This window comes from Scardinius erythrophthalmus (assembly GCF_964197995.2).
Source record: "Scardinius erythrophthalmus genome assembly, chromosome: 20".
NCBI classification, from domain to species: domain Eukaryota; kingdom Metazoa; phylum Chordata; class Actinopteri; order Cypriniformes; family Leuciscidae; genus Scardinius; species Scardinius erythrophthalmus.
This window is the reverse complement of record NC_138240.1, coordinates 35,336,128-35,356,626: the sequence shown is the minus strand read 5'-3', so window position 1 is coordinate 35,356,626 and position 20,499 is coordinate 35,336,128. Positions and strand designations below refer to the sequence as shown.

General features: G+C 33.8%; 1 protein-coding gene across 1 annotated transcript; it reads left to right on the top strand.

Annotated features, from left to right (window-relative positions):
* The first annotated feature begins 11 nt into the window (after positions 1-11).
* Positions 12-10,848, top strand: LOC308680532 (tumor necrosis factor receptor superfamily member 14-like). Its single transcript, XM_081348704.1, has 8 exons — positions 12-151; positions 8,340-8,637; positions 8,962-9,081; positions 9,242-9,397; positions 9,544-9,631; positions 9,708-9,895; positions 10,258-10,291; positions 10,500-10,848. The coding sequence occupies exons 2-7, from the start codon at positions 8,511-8,513 to the stop codon at positions 10,275-10,277; spliced, it is 699 nt and encodes a 232-aa protein (XP_081204830.1). The 5' UTR covers positions 12-151; positions 8,340-8,510; the 3' UTR covers positions 10,278-10,291; positions 10,500-10,848.
* The last annotated feature ends 9,651 nt before the right edge of the window (positions 10,849-20,499 follow it).

Here is a 20,499-nt window from a genome sequence, read left to right as displayed (position 1 = left end):
TCCGGTTTGTCAACAACAGCATAGATGACCACACCTGTCAGGTACTGGCAAGTGGCAACAACTTCCAGCGGCCGATTTTTCGACAAACCCTCTCTGACCAGTGTTTTGTGAAAGAAACAGACGAGAATATATATATATAGCCTATCAGAAGGTAAGTGGCCTAGTTTTATTTTTATTAAAAAGGAAAACCTGCAGCTGACCTGGAGCCTAAATAATCACGGCACAATAGGCATGCCTTTGTTGTCCGTATTTTAAAGGCAGTCGAAAACTGACCAAATTATATAAATGTGTGCCTTTATCTTTTATGAGTCGCTTTGATCCTACAGTCCTGTACGTGTTATTTCTACATTTGACTAAAGTTCTAACTTATAAGTGGAAGTATTTTTGCCTTTTGCTCCTCCCACTTGTTTTCTTGTTTTTGGGTCTGTATCCCATACAATGAGCTCAGCCGTATGTGTGGGTGGATGGATGAGTGGGTGTGGGAGGGAGGGAGAAAAAGAGAGAGTGAAATGTATGTAAGGGATGGGGGGTGTTTTTGATACATATTTATTGATTAGTACATATTTTATCAATTATTTATTTTTTAAAAGCACTGATCTGGAGTAGCACCTGAAATTTCGTTGTGTTAATACACTGTATTTATGCAATGACAAATAAAGCTTGAATTGAATTGAATTCCAGGGTTTCTTGGTAAAGCCAACTTACTGATATTGTACTTAAACTTATTATTATTCTTCTGACCTAAAATTTTCTGACTCTAACTCCTCCTAGAGCTTTAACTCTACATAATCCAAACTCGGCTCAGACCTTCAGACCGTTCTGACTCGAGTTGCTATATCTTTTCAGACTGATTTGACTTTCAGTTTTCTTAAAAATTAATATTAAAAAACATAAAAATCCCATAGGCTTACATTGCTCAAATTGAGCCAAGACTACGGTGGCCCATGAGTGCACAAGCCAAAAACTCAAATCTAAACTCCCTGAAGCCCTATACTCAATTAAACTACCATTCTATGACCTAATAAACCTATCTATCTATCTATCTATCTATCTATCTATCTATCTATCTATCTATCTATCTATCTATCTATCTATCTATCTATCTATCTATCTATCTATCTATCTATCTATCTATCTATCTATCTATCTATCTCTTTCTAACTAATCTGTCTTTCTTTCTAACTAATCTTTCTTTTTTAACTAATCTATCTTTCTTTCTAACTAATCCATCTTTCTTTCTTTCTTTCTAACTAATCAATTTTTCTTTCTAACTAATCCTTTCTCTTTCTTTCTTTCTTTCTTTCTTTCTTTCTTTCTTTCTTTCTTTCTTTCTTTCTTTCTTTCTTTCTTTCTAACTAATCCATATTTCTTTATTTCTTACTAATCTATCTTTCTTTCATTCTACTAATCCATCTCTTTCTTTCTTTCTTTCTTTCTTTCTTTCTTTCTTTCTTTCTTTCTTTCTTTCTTTCTTTCTTTCTTTCTTTCTTTCTTTCTTTCTAACTAATCCATCTTTCTTTCTTTCTTTTTAACTAATTCATCTTTCTAACTAATCTATCTGTCTTTCTAACTAATCTATCTTTCTTTCTTTCTACTAATCCATCTTTCTTTCTTTCTTTCTTTCTTTCTTTCTTTCTTTCTTTCTTTCTTTCTTTCTTTCTTTCTTTCTTTCTTTCTTTCTTTCTTTCTAACTAATCTATCTCTTTCTTTCTTTCTTTCTTTCTTTCTTTCTTTCTTTCTTTCTTTCTAACTAATCCATCTTCCATTCTTTTTTACTAATCTATCTATCTTTCTTTCTTTCTAACTAATCTATCTTTCTTTCTTTCTAACTATTCTATTTTTCTTTTTTCTTACTAATCCTTTCTTTCTATTTTACTAATCTATCTTTCTTTCTTTTTTACTAATCTATCTATCTTTCTAACTAATCAATCTATCTATCTTTCTTTCTTTCTTACTAATCTATCTTTCTTTCTAACTAATCCTTCTTTCTTTCTAACTAATCCATCTTTCTTTCTTTTTTCTTACTAATCTATCTTTCTTTCTAACTAATCCATCTTTCTTTCTTTTTTCTAACTAATCCATCTTTCTTTCTATCTAACTAATCTATCTTTATTTCTTACTAATCTATCTTTCTTTCTAACTAATCCATCTTTCTTTCTTTTTTCTAACTAATCCATCTTTCTTTCTAACTAATCTATCTATCTTTCTTTATTTCTAACTAATCTATCTTTCTTTCTTTCTACTAATCTATCTATCTTTCTTTCTTTCTTTCTAACTAATCTATCTTTCTTTCTTTCTAACTATTCTATCTTTCTTTTTTCTTACTAATCCATCTTTTTTCTTTTTTACTAATCTATCAATCTTTCTTTTTTACTAATCTATATCTTTATAACTAATCAATCTATCTTTCTTTCTTATCTATCTTTCTTTCTTTCTAACTAATCCTTCTTTCTTTCTTTCTTTCTTTCTTTCTTTCTTTCTTTCTTTCTTTCTTTCTTTCTTTCTTTCTTTCTTTCTTTCTTTCTTACTAATCCATCTTTCTTTCTAACTAATCCATCTTTCTTTCTTTTTTCTTACTAATCTATCTTTCTTTCTTTCTAACTAATCCATTTTTCTTTCTTTTTTCTTACTAATCCATCTTTTTTCTTTTTTACTAATCTATCAATCTTTCTTTTTTACTAATCTATACCTTTATAACTAATCAATCTATCTTTCTTTCTTTCTTATCTATCTTTCTTTCTTTCTAACTAATCTTTCTTTCTTTCTTTCTTTCTTTCTTTCTTTCTTTCTTTCTTTCTTTCTTTCTTTCTTTCTTTCTTTCTTTCTTTCTTTCTTTCTAACTAATCCATCTTTCTTTCTAACTAATCCATCTTTCTTTCTTTTTTCTTACTAATCTATCTTTCTTTCTTTCTAACTAATCCATTTTTCTTTCTTTTTTCTTAATCTATCTTTCTTTCTAACTAATCCATCTTTCTTTTATTTCTAACTAATCTATCTTTCTTTCTAACTAATCCATCTTTCTTTCTTTCTTTCTTTCTTTCTTTCTTTCTAACTAATCTTTCTTTCTTTCTAACTAATCCATCTTTCTTTCTTTCTTTCTAACTAATCTTTCTTTCTAACTAATCCATCTTTCTTTCTATCTAACTAATCCATCTTTCTTTCTATCTAACTAATCCATCTTTCTTTCTAACTAACTAATCTATCTTTCTTTCTAACTAATCCATCTTTCTTTCTATCTAACTAATCCATCTTTCTATCTAACTAATCCATCTTTCTTTCTAACTAACTAATCTATCTTTCTTTCTAACTAATCCATCTTTCTTTCTATCTAACTAATCCATCTTTCTTTCTTACTTTCTTTCTAACTAATCCATCTTTCTTTCTTTCTAACTAATCTTTCTTTCTTTCTAACTAATCCATCTTTCTTTCTTTCTTTCTAACTAATCCATCTTTCTTTCTTTTAACTAATCCATCTTTCTTTCTTTCTAACTAATCCACCATTCATTATTTCTTTCTTTCTTTCTGTCTAACTAATCCATCTTTCTTTCTTTCTAACTAATCCATCTTTATTTCTAACTAATCTATCAATCTTTCTAACTAATCCATCTTTCTTTCTTTCTAACTAATCTTTCTTTCTTTCTAACTAATCCATCTTTCTTTCTTTCTTTCTTTCTAACTAATCTATCTTTCTTTCTAACTAATCTATCTTTCTTTCTAACTAATCCATCTTTCTTTCTATCTAACTAATCCATCTTTCTTTCTATCTAACTAATCTATCTTTCTTTCTAACTAATCTATCTTTCTTTCTAACTAATCCATCTTTCTTTCTAACTAATCCATCTTTCTTTCTATCTAACTAATCCATCTTTCTTTCTTTCTAACTAATCCATCTTTCTTTCTATCTAACTAATCCATCTTTCTTTCTATCTAACTAATCTATCTTTCTTTCTATCTAACTAATCCATCTTTCTTTCTTACCTTCTTTCTAACTAATCCATCTTTATTTCTAACTAATCTATCAATCTTTCTAACTAATCCATTTTTCTTTCTTTCTTTCTAACTGATCAATATTTCTTTCTAACTAATCTCTTTCTTTCTAACTAATCCATATTTCTTTCTTTCTAACTAATCCATCTTTCTTTCTTTATAACTAATCTCTTTCTTTCTAACTAATCCATCTTTCTTTCTTTCTTTCTTTCTAACTAATCCATCTTTCTTTCTTTCTAACTAATCCATCTTTCTTTCTTTCTTTCTAACTAATCTATCTTTCTTTCTAACTAATCCATCTTTCTTTCTATCTAACTAATCCATCTTTCTTTCTTTCTAACTAATCTTTCTTTCTTTCTAACTAATCCATCTTTCTTTCTTTCTTTCTAACTAATCTATCTTTCTTTCTAACTAATCCATCTTTCTTTCTTTCTAACTAATCCATCTTTCTTTCTATCTAACTAATCTATCTTTCTTTCTAACTAATCCATCTTTCTTTCTAACTAATCCATCTTTCTTTCTATCTAACTAATCCATCTTTCTTTCTTTCTAACTAATCCATCTTTCTTTCTATCTAACTAGTCCATCTTTCTTTCTATCTAACTAATCTATCTTTCTTTCTATCTAACTAATCCATCTTTCTTTCTTACCTTCTTTCTAACTAATCCATCTTTATTTCTTTCTAACTAATCTTTCTTTCTTTCTAACTAATCCATCTTTCTTTCTTTCTAACTAATCTTTCTTTCTAACTAATCCATCTTTCTTTCTTTTTCTAACTAATCTATCTTTCTTTTAACTAATCCATCTTTCTTTCTTTCTAACTAATCCATCTTTCTTTCTTTCTTTCTAACTAATCTATCTTTCTTTTAACTAATCCATCTTTCTTTCTTTCTAACTAATCCATCTTTCTTTCTAACTAATCCATCTTTATTTCGAACTAATCTATCAATCGTTCTAACTAATCCATTTTTCTTTCTTTCTTTCTAACTGATCAATATTTCTTTCTAACTAATCTCTTTCTTTCTAACTAATCCATCTTTCTTTCTTTCTAACTAATCTTTCTTTCTTTCTAACTAATCCATCTTTCTTTCTTTCTAACTAATCTTTCTTTCTTTTTAACTAATCCATCTTTCTTTCTTTCTTTCTAACTAATCTATCTTTCTTTCTAACTAATCCATCTTTCTCTCTATCTAACTAATCCATCTTTCTTTCTAACTAATCCATCTTTCTTTCTTTCTAACTAATCTTTCTTTCTTTCTAACTAATCCATCTTTCTTTCTTTCTTTCTAACGAATCTATCTTTCTTTCTAACTAATCCATCTTTCTTTCTATCTAACTAATCCATCTTTCTTTCTTACTTTCTTTCTAACTAATCCATCTTTATTTCTTTCTAACTAATCTTTCTTTCTTTCTAACTAATCCATCTTTTTTCTTTCTAACTAATCTTTCTTTCTTTCTAACTAATCCATCTTTCTTTCTTTCTAACTAATTCATCTTTCTTTCTATCTAACTAATCCATCTTTCTTTCTATCTAACTAATCCATCTTTCTTTCTTTCTAACTAATCTTTCTTTCTTTCTAACTGATCAATCTTTCTGTCTAACTAATCTTTCTTTCTAACTAATCCATCTTTCTTTCTTTCTTTCTAACTAATCCATCTTTCTTTCCTTCTTTCTTTCTTTCTTTCTTTCTAACTAATCCATCTTTATTTCTTTCTAACTAATCTTTCTTTCTTTCTAACTAATCAATCTTTCTATCTTTCTTTCTAACTGATCAATCTTTCTTTCAAACTAATCTATCTTTCTTTCTAACTAATCCATCTTTCTTTCTTTCTAACTAATCCATCTTTCTTTCTTTCTAACTAATCCATCTTTCTTTCTATCTAACTAATCCATCTTTTTCTTTTTAACGAATATATCTTTCTTTCTTTCTAACTAATCCATCTTTCTTTCTAACTAATCTCTTTCTTTCTAACTAATCCATCGTTCTTTCTTTCTAACTGATCTTTCTTTCTAACTAATCCATCTTTCTTTCTTTCTAACGAATCTTTCTTTCTAACTAATCCATCTTTCTTTCTTTCTAATTAATCCATCTTTCTTTCTAACGAATCTATCTTTCTAACTAATCCATCTTTCTTTCTTTCTAACTAATCCATCTTTCTTTCTAACTAATCTCTTTCTAACTAATCCATCGTTCTTTCTTTCTAACTGATCTTTCTTTCTAACTAATCCATCTTTCTTTCTTTCTAACGAATCTTTCTTTCTAACTAATCCATCTTTCTTTCTTTCTAATTAATCCATCTTTCTTTCTAACGAATCTATCTTTCTTTCTAACTAATCCATCTTTCTTTCTAACTAATCTTTCTTTCTAACTAATCTCTTTATTTCTAACTAATCCATCTTTCTTTCTAACTAATCCATCTTTCTTTCTTTTTCTAACTGATCAATCTTTCTTTCTAACTAATCTTTTCTTTCTTTCTAACAAATCCATATTTCTTTCTTTCTTTCTAACTAATCCATCTTTCTTTCTAACTAATCTTTATTTCTTTCTAACTAATCTGTCTTTCTAACTAATCCATCTTTCTTTCTTTTTAACTAATCTATATTTATTTATTTATAATTAATCCATCTTTCTTTCTTTCTATCTTTCATTCTGTCTAACTAATCTCTTTCTTTCTTTCTAACTAATCCATCTTTCTTTCTTTCTAACTGATCCATCTTTCTTTCTTTCTAACTAATCCATCTTTCTTTCTAACTAATTCATCTTTCTTTCTTTCTAACTAATCCATCTTTCTTTCTTTCTAACTAATCTATCTTTCTTTATAACTAATCCATATAGGGCATATCCATATCCAAGTATATAGGCAATAAAGTTCACAGTGATCTTATTACAGTTTTTCTCAATTGCTTAAACACTATAACCAGGCTTTTGAACTAAAATTTCAAAACCATAATGCCATTTATCAAAAAGCACACCCATTTCACTAAACTATAAACTCTATTCCCTGTTTTGACACATGAGTCAGATTGGTTGAACTGTCACTGCAAAACTCTACACACAAATCCCTTCATTTCTCATTGCTTAGACCATGTTGTCATTTAGAAAGCACTAGCATTCAAAATTGTTCACTCAATCAGCGCAGCTTCAGCTCAGTTAGCACACAATTATCCAGGTGGAAACACTAAGAGTCAAAATTTAACACACATCAATCAGAACCTTCAATAGATATATAAAAGGGCCCAAATCAGTTTATTGCGTTTTGGAACAATGGATCCAGAAAGACATGAAGGAAGAGATCGAGGAGGGATAAGAATGAGGAGGAGGAAGGGCAAGGATAAGAAGACAAGCAGTCTCAGATGAAATTCAAGCCACTCTAGTTGCCCATGTGTTAGTCAATGGTGTGATTATGAGGAAGGCTAGGCTACGAGTAAGGCCAAATTTGAGTCGCTTTACCGTCGCCTTGAGAGCCTTCAGGGAGGAGTGGTGGCAAACAAAATTCTATCACTGAATAAGAGACAAACATTTCCAATAGTCTTTGATGAGGTTTATTTTCTTGCAAGAAAAGGCCAGCAGTCGTACAGTCACACAGAGTAACACAGAGTGTGACAGTGAAGGGAGGGTATCCTTTCTCCTTTATAGTCTGGACTCCCAGAATGTTATCTTTCTAGGCAAATGATGGTATTTCAACCATATGTGGAACATTCTTAGACGTGTCCATCATATTGTATCCTTGAGTGGAGACCCTCCTGTCACGTCCCAACACTCTTTACCATTCCAATACAATTCGAATTCCATATTAGAATATGGTTTGTGTGTGCTCTTTTACTGTCATATGTTGGTCACACACATCTTACTGTAAGTAAATATATAAAAAAAAAACATTTTTTGAGGAGAGAGTAAAAAAAAAAGAGCAAAACAGAAAAAAAAAAATATTTTTGTGTGTGTGTTTTCTGTGTATGAATAAAAAGGTGCCAATGTATCCACTGGTTGTGTCTTTTGTGTTCATCATGTGAAAAGGTTTGTGAGGGGGGAACCACAAGCAACATAACTTAGCAGTTTTGGAAATGTTGTTTTGAATTTATTGCTTCAGTGTGTTAGACTATGTTGTAGTGTGTGTGATTTTGATGGCTTGTGTGTCCTGTCTGAGGGCAAAGTTTGGTTTTTCAGCGAGAGTGAATGGTTTTGAGTGTAGAGCTTCATTTTGACCTGAAAATAGGATGTTTGGGGAATTGGGTGAGACGTTATGGATTTGTGTTTATAGTTTTGAGAATACGAGGCATAGTTTCAAGAAATGTGTTTAAGCAATCGAGAAAAACTGTAATTTCTTGTTCTTGTTTTTCTTTCATTTTTTAGTTTGTTGACAAAGAATGGATATGTCTGCAAGATGCTTGTGGGAAACACAACCTGCACAAGATCTGAGTTTTGAACTGCTGTCTTGAATCCTATACCATCAGCTACTCTTAAGGCATCTGACCATGCAGCAAACGACACCGCTACTGTGAAGGCTGAGGACGTTCATGTGGCATGACCACTTTAAGGATTACTCTTCTCATTACTGTTATTCTTCCACTCTACTATGAACTGTGCTTTTGTCGATGTTCTCATGCTGAATTTGAGATAGATGAGCGATGCTGTCCAAAGTGTGCTCCTGGTAAGACTGATAATAAAAAGTTATACCATATAGTTTACATATTTTACACAATTTGTATAATTTCAAAGTTTTTAACTTTTGATGTTTTTTTTTAATTTTTATTCTTTATCAATGTTTTTTTACTACAAGTTTGTGAACTTATTACTTCAGTGATCATAATCTGCTTTATTCTGCATTAATGAATATATATTCTTCTGCATAAAAGCATTTGTTTGGTTAACTAAAACTAAATTAGAAAGTCAGTATACCATGGCAATGCATTTACCATCACATTATTAAGTGATTTCTGTTGAAATTGAATAACAAATGTTATGTGCTTTTAAGGGAGGAGTGTTTTTTGGCTTTGCACAGATGATATCAGCACAACCTGTGCTCCATGCCCTAAATTCACTGATGAACCCAACGACTTCTCAGATTGCCTTAAATGTACAGAGTGTGATTTAAGTGAGTGTTTACCCCTTTAAATTTGTTCATCTGTAAATTAAAAAGTTGTTAGAATTTAATGGAGGTGATCTAGCATCTAAAGAGATGCAAGCTATTTGGGTTCATGGGTTCCTACAGTAACTAATGTAATATGGTTTCTGCTGACACATCTCTATCTTAGAGCGAGGGTTAAGAGTGAGTAAAGCCTGCACTCGGTCGTCAGATACTGTGTGTGAGCCACTGGAAAGATTCTTCTGCATTGATCCATATAAACACACCTGTAGACTCGCTGTGCAACACTCTGAATGCAGACCTGGACAATACATCAAACAAGCAGGTAAATGATCACATTATATAAAGATGCATGGACATGAAATGCTGTTTATTGTTATCTGTGCTGCATTAGTGGCAGTTAAGGAAACAAGAGCATTTATTTATTTTATTTTAAACAACATCTTTATGAAATGTCCATCGTCTTTCCAGGCACTGGCTCCACAGATACAGTGTGTGCCGACTGTAAAGCTGACACATATTCAGATGGCACTTTTTCATCCTGTAAACCACACACAAAGTAAGTGTTCTCTTATACACTGTTGGTGTGTGCTGTTGCTCATCATTATACATCTGATTCTGGATATTATTCACAGGTGTGAAGCATTGGGACGTACTGAAATAAATCCAGGAACACAGTCGTCTGACAGTGAATGTGGGAATCTCCCTGATGTTACAGCCATTGCTGTTAGTGTTACAGTTACTGTAATAATAATAATAATTACAGTAATAAGTGTTCTTACAATCAAACACATGCGAAAGAAGAGACAATCTCATCAGTCAGGTAAGCTTTAATCAAATTTGTTCAGAACATTTTTGTAGAATGCTTTGAAATATAGAGTTGTTTTTCATATAATTTCTATGCAAATTCAGCCAAATTAAATAAATAAATAAATACACTCATGGAGCTGGAATACTTTTTGACAATCATCCATATACACTATATTTGCTACAATTAGAAAAGAGGGTGACGCAGTGAGTAAAATAATTGATTAAATTATAATTTTGTCTCCCTTCTGTTCATACTGGAATACAGGTATTTAAAGTTTATTTCTTTTTTCACATTAAAGAGAAAAAAAAGAAAACAAATTACTTTTAATTTGTTTTGAATAACAAAATGTATGTTTATCTGTTTTCTGTTAAAAGGAAATGGGAAATCTCAATGAAAAAGCCAGAATGGGTAAGAGTAGTAATTCATATTGACATACAACACAGTTAATCAGCTCATGTACATGATGAGAAACTTCAGAAACATAATATTAGATTTTAATTGTGATTTATTTAACAATATGTTGGTCTTCTGTGGTTTGACTGTGAGAAAGCAATGCAGAATATTATTTGTGCCTGTGCAAGTTGGAAAATAATGCTTTCATTCACTGTGTTTTCAGCTGTTCATGACCGGAAAAATACTGATCAGTTCGGATTGGAACAACCCGTAAAGCTACGGTTTCCAGACTAATCAGAACTGTCTCCACATCAGGACCGGTGCCATGCCATTGCACATACTTACGAACAAATGCAGACTATTCCCCCACTCGCAGAAATAGTTGCATCTCTCCTTTGCCCAACACCAATGAAGAGAGAACGCCAACTCCTGTGAAGACCTTTCTTATTCTGTCTATGATGAAGACTTCAGATGATTCAACTCTGAATCAACATGGACCAATGCTACATTTTTCAAAATGTCATAATCATTTGTTTACAAACAGTATTTTTTAAAGTATTTTTTTCACGATTATAAAATCGTTTTTTATTATTATTATTCCAGAATCGATATTAATTCAGATTCAATTGCTTAATTTTTGTCCTTGCTTATAGACGAGGTTGACAGAAGTTAGCCACTTTTGTTCCAACAGAGGATGAAATGTGTCGTCATCTATGAGTGTTGAGTGACGTAATATCCCTATTAAGTGGACGTGTGGAAGAGATGTGAGACTGAATGCAATGAAAAGACCCTGGTGTGTTAGATTTATCCATAGTCTCTATATAATATCTATGGATTTATCGGTCAGCTCGTGCTGAGGCGGAAACAAGATTGCTGAACAGTTTGTCTCTGGCCCTGTCCCAAATAGCTCACTTCATGCGGACTTTCGGTCTCGTGGACTTGAATTGCGCGTGCTCGCCGAGTCTACGAGTCCGTAGGCTGTCCCATTCAGCATTTTACAGCTCTGAAGTGTGCTCAGCAGCGCCCCCTTTGTGCCCTTGAAGCGGTCTTCCGCGAAGCCCGCATAGAAGCAGGCTTCATCTGCACTTTAACTACCCAGGAATCCTTGCGAAAGGCCAATCAGACAACGGATGGGAGGAGATTTCGCTCAAGAAAATATTACGGTTTTTATGACCTAGATGTACATTTTACCAGTTGTAACCTACAGTTTACAAACATTATGGTCATCGACCAGTGGTTGATGTCTCAAACATAATAATAGCGCGTTGAATAATACGATCGCATTATGATTCATTAAATAAATAAAACCGAATGTCAGGGCTTTACTGAGTCATATGTAAACATAGTATGAATATTGAAACCTGTAAATTCATCTGAAACTCATGCACATTTTCATTATGTGTTAAAATTGTAATCTTAGTTCAAATGGAACATTATGTATTATTATGTACAACTGTATACATCATTTAAATAAGCATGACGTATCTATTGTCTAATGCCCAGGTGATATGCACAATATCAGAATATAGAACTGTAAAATTAGGCTGTGTAGTGGACATGGAGATATGGAGACGTCGGAGCACAAAAATGTGATTTCTCCTGTCCAACAACAGCCAGGCCGTTATTTCCGGCGTGACGATCGAGTCTGTCCCAAAAATACCTCTCAATGCGCCCTCGTGGACTCGCGCCAAGGGCCCTATAGGTCTGCACTACATGACGTCACCAAAGTGTGGACTCTGAGGAAGTCCACAAGTCCGGAGTGTGCCATTTGGGACAGGGCCTCTATAAGGAGGGCAGAAAGAGCACTTTTTGGTTCTTTTAAATGAGAGGTTGGTCATATGTTCATTGGTCACTTTGTTGTTGGTTGCATTTATTTATTTATTTATATATATATATATATATTTTGTTCTTAATATATGCTGTTTGTATATCTGGAGTTTGTAACAAAAATAATTCCCCCCTGGGATTATTAAAGTATTTCTGATTCTGATTCTTTAGCAAGTCTACTGTTGTGCATTTTCACAACAGAGTTTTGACTTATTTTCTGTGTTTTTTTTAATACTTTTCTAGTATCACTCATTTAAATGGGAAGCTTTTTACATCTTGTATGTTAAACCTTTTGTACCCTTCTGTCATTGTATTCATCGTTTTTATTGTTAATAAACCACATCCATCCCCCGCACCTTTGAAAAGCTTGCTACGCCCCTGAGCTTCACAAACAGCCTATTCAACCTCATAGCATCATTATTAGTGTGACGCAATAGTTAAAATTATCCTAGATGTACTGGGATACAAGTTTAAAGTTCAAATATGAACACTGATGTCTACGATAACGATCAAAATCAGCTTTTGATAGAAACTTGGTGGCGACAAGTGACTGTTAAAAAATTTATTTGTTACTGAATCATTTATTAAAGAGTATGTAATATTGTATAATGCTTCTGAATAAAACTCAGAAAGATGATCAATTGATTTTGTAAATATGACTCATCTTGTACATCATGCACAGTCTGTATAAGTGTATGATTTAGCTTTTCCCGATCGTCTAGTGTTACAAAAAAATTGCAATATATCGCAATACTTGTAGAATCACAATTCTTAAAAAAATTTGCAATACATATCGTATCGGCACCCAAGTATCGTGATAATATCGAATCGGAAGATGTGTGTATCGTCCCAGCCATAGTTTAAATTAATAAATGTTTCACTATATTTTGTATATGTATATTTATTTCTAAATACAGTCGTTTAAATGTCTTGATCTCCTACTCCTACTATATGTTGTTGTTGTTTTTAAGGCCAAAAGGCCATCACTTTTCTCCTGTTTATTGGCTAGATAAGGAGATAGGGTAGGCTATATGTCACTGTATGTTTGGTTTCTTTTGTTTGATTCGTATGGAAGGTAGTTCAACGTGGGAAGTTAGTTTCGTGTGTTCATTGTTTTGACATTAGCTCACCTCTGAAGATATTCCAAACTTTTTTTTTTTTTATTAAAGAAATTATTTTGTTAAAAACAAAAAGAATCACACTATGAAAACAAACAAGAAAAAGAAAAGGGGTAATTAAGAGGTACTGTTTTGTCATTTATGTTACACCCTTACCTAGACCAGGGACCGTAACATTTTTTAAAGTTTAAAGTTAAAATCACTCAAATAAAAAAAGAAAATAAATAACGAAAGCACAGACTATATGTTAACTAGTAAGAGGAACACACATTAACTAACCTGGGATTAGTAATAAGGTCTATATATGATCTGTAGCTCCGCCCCTTTTCAGTGCTGCAGTAATCTGATTGTATTCCCATCTGCATGAAGGCAAGATCTTACAGATTTATTAATGAACCACTTGTTTTAGAATCTTCTTACATTTATGACATCCACTTCAAACATTACAATGCTCATGATAACTTTCGTAAACTCCACAGTAAGTTAATCCACTTCCCCATCAAATTACTCTTCGATGCGATACCATAGAAATATACAGAGCTAAAACAAAATGTTCAAAGACAAAATTCTAGAGACGGCTGCATGCTTGTTTCCCTGGTGCATAATGTCTATGGCCTACTAGATTTGATTTACCCCACTTACAATAGTCCCTTTACAGGTACTGCTATCCAAAAAAAAAAGGTTTAAAATTCTACATAAGGCACATTTAATGTCCAACAACAAATATTTTAGCAAAATGTATATATTAGTCAATTATTGTGCTCCATTTGGCACGCATGCTGGTTTTAGCTGGTTTTGTCAGCAGGGAAATGACCAAAAGACTTGACCAAAGACTTTATAGGCTGTACAGTGCACTTATATTACTATATCAATGGGAGAAAGTGCAATGCGCAAAATGCCGGAATAAGATAAATAAAAGAGCCAATCGCAGATTTGTGAAGTCACTGCGTCACTGCAGCTGCCCTTATAAGTTCTGGTTGAGAAGCTCACATTTATGATACAGTTGTTGTCAGATGTCATTGTGGATTTCAAATATGAAATTTAATCGTAAGCTTGGTGAACAGCTTTGGAGTTTCCCCATTCAAAGAGATACGAGCTTGCATGGCTGAAACATGGAGAGGCATTTCAAAGATGGCCGTCAAGTGAAGTTTGCCTGAAAGGGACTTGGGCTGCGTCTGAAATCACACACTTCCCTACTATCTAGTAGGTGAAAAACAGTATGTGACAAAAGAAGTATGTCTGAGTTCACAGTACTCATAAAACTGTAGGCTGAATGTACCCGTGAGTACATTTAATATCCCATGAGGCCACAGGATTTACGAATGACTGACACTGGTAGATCACATGATAATGACAACATGGCGAATGTAAAACGTCCAGATTACACTCATACTACAGTAGTCAACATTAGAAGTGGATCAAAAACCTTCATCAAAGTTGTCACAAGACAAGAACGGGTATTTTTCAGAATTCATGTATAACTGTGATGAAAGGTTTTGATCCACTTCAAATGTTGACTACTGTATATAGAACTTACTTTTGTAGTGGTCGTGAGGTAATTACTTAATCAAAATAAGTGCCTACTCAAGAGAGTGTGTGATTTCGGACGCAGCCATTGTCTTGACTCACTGAACCCGCTGGTCAGATTAGAGGGATTGCGTGAACTTGAACGGTCCTTTATGGAGCCGCTTTAGCCCCAACTGATGTGTTAGCTTAATTCAAGTCAGGTTTTGGACTGTAATCCCCAATTTTCTTTGTGACGTGCACTGTATGGAACAGGCCTCTGAAGACCTTGACTAGCTGGTTCAGGTGTGTTTTACAGGTGTCCAGTCCTGTTCCTGAGAATCGTAGAAACATTTGAAAGATGATCAAGAGAAATGGGATACAACTGAGATATATTTCAAACATCATAGCAAAGGGTCTGACTCTATTAAAGTTCCCTTGTATCAATAATTTGTATCAATAATCACCAAAATTGCATATTTAAACGTTTAAAAAACTAGATGTACCACATGGCGGTACAAAATATGACCGCCGCTCAGGCCTGCACTGGCTTTCCACAAAAATAAATGACGTGGAGCAATTTGGCTGTATTGCGTGTTTATGTATATAAGTTGTATATTTTAAAAGACTGTCTGGAGTATTCCTGTGGATCATGGATAATTTAGAGTTTTGTAATTATTTGCCATTACTATTTAAGTTTTATATCAAAAGTCATAAGTTTAGACACTTAACATCCATAATGTGAAAATGTCATCTGACTTTGGCATGGCTTTGTTGTGTTTTACTGAAATAAAAAAAAAATTCCCCAAAAAAGTGGTTTTATCTTGTAGCCCTGGTCCCAGAGTTTTAAAAAAAACAATGTTAACAAAATTAAACTCATTCTCACTGTACCTAGTAGAACACTTAAGTAAATGTCCCATTGAAATTAATGTGATTTTATGGATTTAGGTGAAGAAAGTGTACACATAATACATTTTGGTCTGTACCATGAAGAGAAAACTGATTCAACTATATAAACTATATATTTTCTGATAGCGTAGACTCTCAGGATGTGATCTAACATGGCATGAAACATGTCCCACCCACCTCATTAGTATACTGCCCAAGCATAACACATTGGGTATTGGTAAATCGGATATATGGCTGATACCTAAAAAAGGTAGTAGTATGTGCATGTCTGTCTGTGTGTGTGTGTGTGTGTGTGTGTGTGTGTGTATGTGTGTGTGTTTGTGTGTCTGTGTGTGTGTCTGTGCGTGTATGTATGCGTGCGTACATGTGTGTGCGCGTGTGTGTTTGTGTAAAAGTCTAGTGGGGCTACATGCCCACCAAATTTCATGTTCCCCGGTGTTTCGGTGTCCCTGGTATCGTTGACGAAAAATTCAGTAGATGACAAAAAAAAAAAAAAACACTTTGACAATCCCTATATGACCGCTTTCGCTAGCTATGCTAGCGGCGGTCATAATAAAAATTCTTCATGCCTTAAAATATCTTGAATGTAACTCGACACCCTTGCCTCATTTAGTATGCGCGGTTCTATGAATATGCAAATGAGCCCCGCCTCCACTCACTCACTCACTCAGCTCAGAGATCCACTGGTTGACAATCACACGTTAATCTGGGGTGCGTTTCCTGAAAGCATCGTTGGCCAACTATGGTCGCAAGTTCCGTCGTTACCAATAGAGTTCAATGGACATTGCGATGAACTTGCGACCATAGTTGGCCAACGATGCTTTCGGGAAACGCACCCCTGATTGGTTACAAGGTAGTTTGAGACTGTCTTTGGTTCACTGCAGTTTCAATTTATGCAAATTATGCCGGAGTTTATGCTGGATTTAGTGCGTAAATCATTCTGTTTACAAATTAGACGCTTTGCAGTTGTTCTGTTAAATATTTTGTTTTTGATGTGTTCATTGGGATTATACTGGCTTATACTTTGTAAAATTGACAGGATATCTTTGCTTGGGGCATTTGGAAACGAAGCTTGTCTATTTCTGAATGTAATCGTGTGCATCTCTGATGATAATACTGTGTGTGTGTTGAAAAAAACATAGATTAAACACACACACCCAAAAGCGGAGGCGTTACAGCGTTGCCAGCGGCACTGGGCGGAGTTTTGCCACTGTGGAGTCTAGACCATAGAGGGATGGGCGATACCAGACTTTTTAAATTCGATACGATATCGATATTTTTTGGTACAATTTTAACAATACCGATAGCCTACCGCTTATTATGACCGCCGCTAGCATAGCGTTTTTCATAAATAACTACCTGAACCGTGGCACCGAGGATGAAGAAATGTTTATGGTATGTTGGTCTTAAGGGCCCACATCAACCTAGCCCATAATCACTCATTTGTGATTTGCGCCCCTTCCCATAAAAAATGAAAATGCAATATTATTCTGCTTTAATCGCCCCTATCTTCAGTTGAGATGTTCAGAACTGCACCATATTTCATGTGTATGATTAACTTGACATCCTCTGGGGGTATCCTCTGCTAAGTTTCGTAGAATTTCATCCTTGGGGGGGGTATAAAATAAATTCATTTATGTGCACATTTAGTGACTGTACACTCATCGGCCTGTAGATGGTGGTGTTGAGCGAAGGGTTGCTGGTTTAGGATGATACTGTCACTAAGGTTGCCAACTGTCCCGAATTAGGCGGGACGTCCCGTATTTTGGGCCTAATTTATTTGTCCCGTGCGTGACCTCCCGTGTCCCGTTTTTTGACAAGCTGATAAACCACTGACTGATACAACAGCAACAGCAGCAGTGCTGACCACGACACTTGAGAATGATCACCGACACCTGTCATCATCCAATCACAGCTTTTTTTAATCACTGTTTTGAGACAAATCATTGTTTGATTTGCGAACATCCTCTGCCGTCTGGTCGCTTCCGCTTCAAGCCGGACTCGTCTCGCGCTAACGGTAATTTCCTTTCACTGTCCACGTTTTGATTTCGGCTAATCAATTCTGGCGAATGCAAACAACGTGATTATTGTTCATGAGTCTAACATCCAGCCACGCTAGAAAACATGTAATCTACCTGAGGGAATAATATGCTCAAAAAACATTTCTGATTATTATTAATGTTTTAAAGCTTTTAGAAAGTTCAGAAAGCTTTTGTAACATTATCTTAACTGTCACTTTTGATTAATGTAATGCATCCTTGCTGAATAAAAGTAGGCAATTACTTTCTTTATTTTTTTCCCCAAAAAATAATCTTACTAACCCCAAACTTTTGAACTGTAAGCCTAGTGTATAATGTTAAAAAAGCTTTCTATTTTAGATAAATGCTGTTATTTTGAACTATGGTTTGTTTGTAATGTGACTTTTTTCATGTATGACATTAAAATTATTTTTAGAATTAAATACATAAATAGGTTAAGCAATACAAATGTGTTTATGTCTGATAACCTTTTAAACACAAACTTAACTGCCGACACTGAAATGACGTACACTGTGTGATACAGTACAAATATTTTGAGTGTCCCGCATTTTCCTTTTCTGAAGTTGGCAACCCTAACTGTAACACACACACACATGCAGGAATACAAACAAACGCAAGCATGCACACACACTGACATCCACACACCCATACACACACATACAAATCCACATGCACAGACACACACGCGCACACACATGTACGCACGCATACATACACACACAGACACACACATACACAAACACACACACACACACACACATACACACACACACAGACAGACATGCACATACTACTACTTTTTTTAGGTATATACATAAACACGCAATACAGCCAAATTGCTCCACGTCATTTATTTTTGTGGAAAGCCAGTGCAGGCCTGAGCGGCGGTCATATTTTGTACCGCCATGCGGTACATCTAGTTTTTTCAATTGTACATGTGATTTTTTTTTTTTTAAATACTGTCAATTTTTAGTAAAATTTGATCATTACACTTACATGCAAATTACATCCACATGACACATACTGGCCATTAATAAATTTATTACAAAAGCAAATTTTACAACAAATAAATAAACATGTTTAAAATAATACAGTTTTTTACTAAATAATATTGTTTAAATAAAATATGCATTATAACATATTAATAAAATAAAATAGCAACAGCATAAATTGTGCATATTTGCACTTTTTTAAACATTTCTTGCTTTTAAACAGGCCATTTTTTCTTCATTTTCAACTTCATACTGTCAGGGTTCTGTCACTTCGGTCTAGTTAATTTCTTGGTTTTGTGACAGAGTTCTGACACTCCTGGGGCTCGTTCTTCGTACGTTGCTTATTACATCCGAGATCAAATGACACATCCAAGATGATATCATCGTGCTAATCATGATCCGGCTAATTGGGTTCTTCGAACTCACCTGTTGTTTATGATTAGTATCGCTGGATTGAGTTATCTGAGATAATTGCGCGTTCATGCGCTGTCTTAAAAGGGGATATGTATCGATCGTAGAAACATTGATCAGCAACGCTGCTATTGGCTGTTCAGCGTGGCCAAAGAGCGCGCACAGTTTTTCTCCTCAGCAGAGCAAGATAGTCGAAGTTTATTCGGAATTTTAATGTTTAATCAAAACGCCAGGGAACACAAAGTCTGCAAAAGCCAGGAGAGAGGGCTGGCAAAAAGTAGCAGAAAATTTAAATCTGTTAGAAGTGGCCATGTTAGATGTTTTTATCACTTATTAGCCTTTTTTGTATTTTAATAATTGCATAATTAGGCTACTTTGTTCATTGTAATGTCAGAGTCACCACACTAGAACATGGGAACTAATAAAAGTGAAGTACAAAAATATTCTACACAGCCTAATGGTAATTTTTAGTTATATTATAGTCTCTTCTCTTCTATAAAAGGCACTTAAATAAATGGTGTTCTGTTTATAAAAGCAACCAAGAAAAAGGCTGAAAAAAAGAAAAGATCTTATAGCCTACACTGTAAAATAATTGTACAAATATTGCTGCATTAAATGAAGGCCGCATTAAAAGTAATGATGAATTGCTTTGACTTGTGAAAGTGAAAACTGATAAACTTATGTTAATGTAAAAATATTTTGCCATGAGTTATTGATCACATTTTCCCGAGTGTAGTTCATTGTAATGACATTGTGTTTTCCTCTTTTGTGCACTTTTACATAACACACCAACACTTGTATCTGTTCCCAAGAAAGTGGTGGCTGAAATATGTGCAGTAAGTGGACATTTTCTTTCCAAAGGAAAGAAAGTATAAGACCTTGTAATGTCTTTGTTTCCATTGCACTGGACAGTGAATAAACCCTCTCAGATAACTGTCATATGGAGGAACTAGCCGACCTGCTAGTGCATAAATAACTTTACTTAATTTATACTTGTATGCTTTATGGCTGCAATATAAGTTGCAGGATTCCACATCTACAGAAAGGCCTACAGAAGAGTCTGCACAGACAGAGGAGACATAGGCCTACAGGTGGGCAGTGTATAGACAACTTTTCCTTTTTATTTGTTGCATGAGGCATGTGTCTAATATCTCTTGTTGCAGGCACTTGACCACTGGCTTTTCTTTACAAAGAACAATTGAAATAAAACTCAAGGAACTAAGCATATTTGTCTTTTATTAAACATTTAATGAAAGGTTTTTTTTTTTTTTTTGGCAATGTTGTGTAATATGGCACATGCAACAATGTCACAGGCCCTGTCAGGTGTGCAACCCTCAGACTTTTTTCAGACACTGAAATCTTCCCTTTAGTTAGCTGAAGTTCATTTCATTGTGTGCCCTTGTCCTGGCTATAGAGCTGCATTG

Bases quoted from the DNA above. Each gene is read 5' to 3' on its own strand.
- LOC308680532 (XM_081348704.1), top strand. From the start codon at position 8,511: ATGACCACTTTAAGGATTACTCTTCTCATTACTGTTATTCTTCCACTC. The intron at 9,398-9,543 runs GTAAATGATCAC...TCGTCTTTCCAG, and splicing joins ACAATACATCAAACAAGCAG to GCACTGGCTCCACAGATACA. The intron at 9,632-9,707 runs GTAAGTGTTCTC...TATTATTCACAG, and splicing joins TCCTGTAAACCACACACAAA to GTGTGAAGCATTGGGACGTA.